This window comes from Tetranychus urticae, chromosome 2 (assembly GCF_039701765.1).
Source record: "Tetranychus urticae isolate SD_2017Ah chromosome 2, NJAU_TeUrti_SD_1.0, whole genome shotgun sequence".
Taxonomy (NCBI): Eukaryota; Metazoa; Arthropoda; class Arachnida; order Trombidiformes; family Tetranychidae; genus Tetranychus; species Tetranychus urticae.
This window is the reverse complement of record NC_142959.1, coordinates 16,554,487-16,561,452: the sequence shown is the minus strand read 5'-3', so window position 1 is coordinate 16,561,452 and position 6,966 is coordinate 16,554,487. Positions and strand designations below refer to the sequence as shown.

The following is a 6,966-nucleotide window of genomic DNA, read 5'->3' as shown; positions in this document are numbered from 1 at the left end:
ATTACTAGACAAAAACATTAGCAAAGCGGGAATTTTAACCAATTTTAAGCAATTTTGATTTAAAAGGCAATTTGTGCAGTTTAGTTAATTCCTCAATTAATTAGACAACTAAGCCTTTTGAAAATTAATTTTATAGTTAAAATTACAAAATGGTAAAATTAACAGTTCGCTATAAAATTATTTTCTATCCAATATACTTAATTAATATACCATTATTGACAACAATCATACGCAATTTAAAATGGCAAGTATAAATATTAGCCATTCAAAGTACAATATAATCTCATTATAAATGGATATACTATCTTGGAAAGCATTGGTAAGCTTTCAAATGACTATTAATGATTCAATTAAGCTATGATTTTTTATATAAATTGCTACCTTCTCATAGTGTACATTCAATATGCTTCAAGTCAATACGTTAGACCTCCAGATAATTTAGGTGCTACTTTTGCCACTGAATTAAATTCATTAAATGTATCTAAACCGGCCTTCAAAGTCAAAGGAATCTCACAACAATTGGATAATTATTACCATATTGGTGTAGTCTTTTGCTATAGCAATAACAATAACACAGTAAGTAAGAAAGTAAATTAATTATGACAAAAAAAACTATGTTATCCATGACAACATTCAACTCCAATTTTAACCTGTAACCTCATCTTTTCATAGCTTACTGGTGGAACAATACAAACCCAATCTGGTATATCAACACTTTGTGCACAATTGTCTGATCAAATTGATGATGCAAATATACTTTTGAAGACATTTAAAATTGCTCTCTATTTAATAGATTGCTTTTTAATACAAAGCGCCTTTCCTGGCTCCTTATATGACTTGGATATTGTTACTGGTGTAACCAAAAATTTACAGACAAAGATTGGTTTTCCTGTTATAATCATTTTCATTGACAATAATCTTCAAAATCGATGGCAGTTGACATTCAACTATAGTTATCATCCCTGTGAATCCCTTTATTTCCTCTGGAATAATCAGCAAAACAGTTATGGGACAAATATCCGATATTTGGCCGGTAATGTGCTTTCTAAACTGTATAATGCAGACAAACCAGCTTGTAACAAATGTAACCTCGAGTGTTACCATGAATTAGCTACCAAAGATTGGTCCTACGTTAAAAATGAACATATCACCTGTGTTGTTGACAATATCAGACAAAGTTACTCATCAAGTAAGTGTTTTAAAACACTCCCAAACTATACCAGTCGACCATATTGTGGAAATGGTATTATTGAACATGAAGAAGAGTGTGATTGTCTAATCAAAGTGCCTAAAAACTGTGAATTAAACAAGTGTAAGCTTTTTGGGTGCACAAAAACCATTAAAATACCCAAACAATCAGATGATTTACTTGTTATATTTGCCGTAGCAACACTATTTGTGGTCGTCGCCAGTGTTTTCATTTCTATGTTTTGTGCCATGTAAGTATAAATTGTCTTGATAAACCGAGTCAGGCTATTTCATTTTAATGAGTTGAATGTATTCATGTGGTCCAAATAATTATTTACTATCTACTTTTTATCTTGTTACAGGAAACCAAAATCTAAATCGAAAAAAGTAACAGGAAAATTGGCTGAAAAATCAACAGAATATCCACCTGGGATTCACTCAGATAATCTTGGTTTATATTATGCTTCAACAGATAAAGGAATGAAAAATGTAAAGACCCAAATGGTTTCAAGTTCCCTGTCATTAGTATCAGTAATTGTCAGTGACAAACCGAAATCTAAAATAAAAAGCAGTATTCTATTGAAGTCCAAGTCGAATATCGGTCTTAATCTTAAAAGTAAATCACAAAGCCAAATCAGAAAATCAAAAACCAAACTAAAAAGAGATAAAGAATCAAAAACTAAGCTAACGAAAACTGCACCATCAAAGACTCAGCTACCAAAAACGGGACCATCAAAGACTCAGTTACTCAAAGCTGAGCCAGATAAAGCTCAAACATCGAAGACTCAGCTATTAAAAACTGAACCAATGAAGACTCAGCTATCAAAGACTCGACTATCAAAGACTCAACTACCAAAAACTGGACCATCAAAGACTCAGTTACTCAAAGCTGAACCAATGAAAACTCAAACATCGAAGACTCAACTATCAAAGACTCAGCTATTAAAAGCTGAACCAATGAAGACTCAGCTATCCAAAACTCAACTACCAAAAACTGGACCATCAAAGACTCAATTACTCAAAGCTGAACCAATGAAGACTCAAACATCGAAGACTCAAATGCCAAAAACTGACCTATCAAAGACTCAACCATCAAAAACTAAACTACTAGAAGTCAAAACAAATAAACAAAAATAAAATAATTTTGTTGCCGATGTTTATAACCATGACAATATTTGTAGCAAAATCAATAAAACGGGTTGATCAGCAGTGAAGAAAAATTATTTGATAGTGTCGAGGTGATTATCATCTTTTGATTAGCAACTCATCATCTATGAAATTATCAATTGATTATCTAACTGTTAAACTAATTCATTGTCGATTTATCAGTCGAATTTTTGCTTCTAGTAATCAATTTATAAATGCCAATAACTTCCCCAAAATACGAAAATTATAAGATCTTAACTCTATTGCTCATTAAATTAGTTGATCAGATGGAATGATTTTACTTTGATTATTACAAGGGCATGATTTTGTGTTTTATGTTAGTACTAAAATAGATTATAAAAAGAGCAATATATCAAAACCTTGAAATGAATATTGGAATAATGAACAGAGAGGAAATTGCTAATATAATGTATTTATTATTATAATAAATACAGTCCAGAAAGGCGATTAATCAAAATGAGAACAAAAACGATTGGATTATATGGCTCTGCACATAAATCGAGATAATCAATTTCATAAAGAATGCTCATCATCCTTGAGATATTTGTTTACCATTGACGGCACCAGGAACATTCAGTGAATCACTGTCCATCAAAGTTAAAAATTGAAGACTAATTTCTTCTGCAACTTTAATTTGTGCTTCTTTAGTGCTTGCACCAAGATGGGGAGTACAGACAACCTTAGGATGTTCCAGAAGCTCATTGAATTTACATGGTTCCTCTTCAAAAACATCAAGACCTGCTCCACCAGCTTGTCCAGAGTTTAATGCTTCCAGGAGTGCTTTCTCATCAACAGTACCACCACGACAGCAATTGATGATTTTGACTCCTTTTTTACATTTGTTCAAGGTAACTGAGTTAACTAATCCTCGAGTGGATTCAATCAGAGGAACATGAAGAGTTATGTAATCAGCTTGAGGCCAAATCTGTTCCAAATCCATAAATTCAACTCCAAACTTTTGAGCATCATCAGGCGTAACGAAAGGATCATAACCAATTACTCGCATGCCGAAAGCTTTCATACAGGTTGCAACTTTTCTTCCAATTCTACCCAATCCAACAATGGCTAAAGTCTTTCCCTGAACTTCGGTTCCTTTGAATGATTCTTTATCCCAAACACCAGTTTTTAGTTTTGAACAGGCAGCCACCACGGGTCGAGCCAAAGACAATATCATAATACATGTTAGTTCAGCAGCGGCAGTAGTATTCCCATCTGGAGCACTGTAATAATCAGAATCATAAATCGAATGAATTTTTATCAGAAAATAAAGAAATAAAAAACGAAATCAAGATCAACCGAGAAAATCATGATTAATGAGAGACATATCTCTATCTAAAGATCTTTATCTTTTGTTTTATCATGAAGCAAACTGTATCTTTCATTTAGATTTTTCAGTTAGTAATGAGTTGATTGAAAATTATTTACTTGATGACAAGCACACGATTTTGTGTAGCAGTTTTAACATCAATGTTATCAACACCAACTCCAGCACGACCGATGACTTTCAGTTTTTTACCAGCTTCAATAACTTCCTTTGTCACCCTGGTTGCTGATCTAACAATCAAAGCATCATAATCCTAGATATAATAAAAAGATATTTTTACAGATTAGTTTAGTTTATTTGATAGAGAATCGGAATATTAGATGAATTATCTCATAATGGTTAATGATAAGTAATGTTTATCGGATCAAGTTAACAATCGTGACTGATAATCTTGAAGGAGGTGAAGGGAAATCAAGGTAGACATACTGATACAGATCTTTGATTACATTTACAATTTCAAAAATAGCCAAGTGTAACCACTATTCAATGATATCAGCTTGATTTCAGGAAAAATCGTAAAGATTTTGAGCTATTAGCCACTTTGAACAAATTTCGATGGATGAAACTGGATGGTCAGAAAAATTTCAATTTCAAAAAGGCCTTCAAATATTGATCAGAGGCTAATAACAGAATAACCTTGACTAACCTTGACCTTTCTACAGTAAAAATGAATGTCGCCAAAACGCTCATACTCAAATATTGAGCCTCGAGTCTTAGTTGCGAAGGTTGACTCCCACTGGTTGTGAAGTTATACTCGATTAACATTGCACATGATAGCTGAATAGCCTGTAGAGTCAAACAATATTTAAATTGCTGGTGAAAACTTCTTGCAAAACACTAGTTGAAGCTATCATCAAATATTTTCCGATCAACATTGAAATGTATTAGCATGTCAAAGGTTAGAAAAGTCTCGGCCAATTTTCAGTCCAAGACAACTGTCTACTTACAATAATAACAATAAAACGGTACAATATGGAGCTCAATATATTCAATATGTTATATCAAGTCGAGTTATAAGTTTGATTCGGGAACAATAATTGACTTACTTTAATTATTTCAATCAGCTCTTGAGGGGTTAATTTGGTTTTCACATCAACTTGAATGTTACGTTTGAGTAAAATATCAACAGCAGCTTGGTCCAGAGAATCGGAAATTAAAACTTTACTTATATTCATTATGAGATGAAGTTGAATTTTGTCAGGAAACAATTACACTAATAGTTGAAGAAATTAAAAGCAAGGTAAACACTTGTTGTTTATTTTGAATTTGTTTGAATAGCAACAAAAACAATTCACACCTGAGAAAGTTTCTCCAAAGGAAAATGATTCTCTTTTGCAATCAGTAAAGCAGTAACAGAGGCGTGTTGGTTACTCACTAGCAAAGAGTAAAGGAAGAAGAGAGAGCAATTCAATACTAACTCTGATCCAAAATTTTTTTTTGGTGTCAGAAGATGGCGCGAGAAAGAGACTCTTTCTTTTTACTTTCTTTACAAATTTTTTACTCTCTTTTTCTCTTTCATTTCTCTTTCTTTTCACCATTAAAAATTAAGTTAACACAATTAATACCAACATTAGAAAAGGCTTTTTTGACTACTTTTCAATCATTTTAAGATTATTTTAATTGATTTTGATGATTTTGATGCTATGATTTCTTATTTAATGATAAATTTGTAATGATTTAACCGACAAATTTCACTTTAATTAACAAAATCTGGCCTAATCAAGCAAAAGTCTATCAAAAAGTTTTTTTCATCATTCTATTACAGTTTTGGGACTGTTAGGACTGGTATTCATTCTTTTAGTGCTTAGATTCATAATTCAATGGTAAATTTTTTAACCGATAGATCTACCCAACATTATACTAACGACAAGTTATTCACCATTTGCTTTATATGGAGGTAGATTCCCTAAAATCAATACAGAATTCCTTAACAGAATAATCAAAATAGTCCCAAAACTGTAATAGAATGATGAAAAAACTTTTTGATAGACTTTTGCTTGATTAGGCCAGATTTTGTTAATTAAAGTGAAATTTGTCGGTTAAATCATTACAAATTTATCATTAAATAAGAAATCATAGCATCAAAATCATCAAAATCAATTAAAATAATCTTAAAATGATTGAAAAGTAGTCAAAAAAGCCTTTTCTAATGTTGGTATTAATTGTGTTAACTTAATTTTTAATGGTGAAAAGAAAGAGAAATGAAAGAGAAAAAGAGAGTAAAAAATTTGTAAAGAAAGTAAAAAGAAAGAGTCTCTTTCTCGCGCCATCTTCTGACACCAAAAAAAAATTTTGGTTTAGATTCACCATTGAATTGCACACTCTTCTTCCTTTACTCTTTGCTCACTAGTCTGGTTAATGTAACAAGTAATTGTGGTTACTTTTCACCAGTTACAAGTAACCGACTACAGTATTGATTCTTGCTTACTTTCTCCTTTCTCTAACCAAGTAACTGGTTACTAGTAACCAGACGACCATTTAAATAACAGCTACAGTTTTTCCTTGAGTTTTTTGACGTTTCAACAAGTATTTACAGTGAAATCTATATTAGTCGTCTACATCATCATCTTCTGGTGATCCCTCTCGGTTGCACAAGAAATCAGCTTCAACCATGATTCAAGGCTATGATTCAACTTCATTACCAAGTAAAGCTTGGGAAATTTATCTTCATTATGAATAACAATTTGACTGTCTGCATTAGGCTTTGAGTAGACATGAATTTTGAGACGTTAATTTGAATAGAAATTTGTAAATTACGATTTTTTTATTAAACAGTTAACTGCCATATTTTACGATATTAACATTGAAAAGATAGAGGCAAAAATGAAGTTTTTTTTATGGATTAAATCATGATGAAAACAAGATATAACATTTAAATCACGTCTAATCTTTAGTAAATAAACCTGTTTTTATAAACCCAAATAAAGTTTTTACTCTGACAAGCTTGTTCCTTTCAACGACGAGACTCAAGCAATTGAATGGTCAAAGAATGATGATTGTAGGTGAAATATTGAGGCTCAAAGTTTTTAGGCCAATGCCAAAATCAAGAGAATCGTTGATAAATCAAAAAAAGTATTCGATCCATGATGTGTGCAAACAATTTTTACGCACGAATAATAAGTTTCAGTTCTTTAACTCGTATGGTCACAGAATGTGATCGGTTTAAAAGAAAATCGAACTGATCTGTTTTAAAGGGAACAGAAAATGTTATTCCTAAAAATAAATGCATTTTCTAGTTGACTATCATTATACATTAGTAAAATGAGTTGCAAGAAAAAATCTGCTGC

At 31.7% G+C, this 6,966-nt stretch overlaps 2 protein-coding genes across 2 annotated transcripts; one reads left to right on the top strand and one right to left on the bottom strand.

Moving 5' to 3' along the window:
- Positions 1-221: 221 nt before the first annotated feature.
- On the top strand, positions 222-2,411 carry LOC107368365 (uncharacterized). Its single transcript, XM_015936184.3, has 3 exons — positions 222-576; positions 673-1,439; positions 1,551-2,411. Exons 1-3 carry the CDS (start codon positions 358-360, stop codon positions 2,323-2,325), a joined length of 1,761 nt encoding a protein of 586 aa, XP_015791670.2. The 5' UTR covers positions 222-357; the 3' UTR covers positions 2,326-2,411.
- Positions 2,412-2,751: 340 nt separating this feature from the next.
- LOC107368383 (D-3-phosphoglycerate dehydrogenase) lies at positions 2,752-5,002 on the bottom strand. Its single transcript, XM_015936199.3, has 3 exons — positions 4,726-5,002; positions 3,781-3,932; positions 2,752-3,575 (listed from the first exon to the last, which is right to left on the bottom strand). The coding sequence occupies exons 1-3, from the start codon at positions 4,852-4,854 to the stop codon at positions 2,885-2,887; spliced, it is 972 nt and encodes a 323-aa protein (XP_015791685.1). The 5' UTR covers positions 4,855-5,002; the 3' UTR covers positions 2,752-2,884.
- Positions 5,003-6,966: the final 1,964 nt, after the last annotated feature.

Excerpts from the sequence above, each read along its gene's own strand:
- LOC107368365 (XM_015936184.3), top strand. The coding sequence starts at position 358 with ATGATTTTTTATATAAATTGCTACCTTCTCATAGTGTACATTCAATAT. Across the intron at positions 577-672 it reads ATAGCAATAACAATAACACA|CTTACTGGTGGAACAATACA; the intron begins GTAAGTAAGAAA and ends ATCTTTTCATAG. Across the intron at positions 1,440-1,550 it reads ATTTCTATGTTTTGTGCCAT|GAAACCAAAATCTAAATCGA; the intron begins GTAAGTATAAAT and ends ATCTTGTTACAG.
- LOC107368383 (XM_015936199.3), bottom strand. The coding sequence starts at position 4,854 with ATGAATATAAGTAAAGTTTTAATTTCCGATTCTCTGGACCAAGCTGCT. Across the intron at positions 3,933-4,725 it reads AGCTGATTGAAATAATTAAA|GATTATGATGCTTTGATTGT; the intron begins GTAAGTCAATTA and ends TATTATATCTAG. Across the intron at positions 3,576-3,780 it reads AATCGTGTGCTTGTCATCAA|TGCTCCAGATGGGAATACTA; the intron begins GTAAATAATTTT and ends TGATTATTACAG.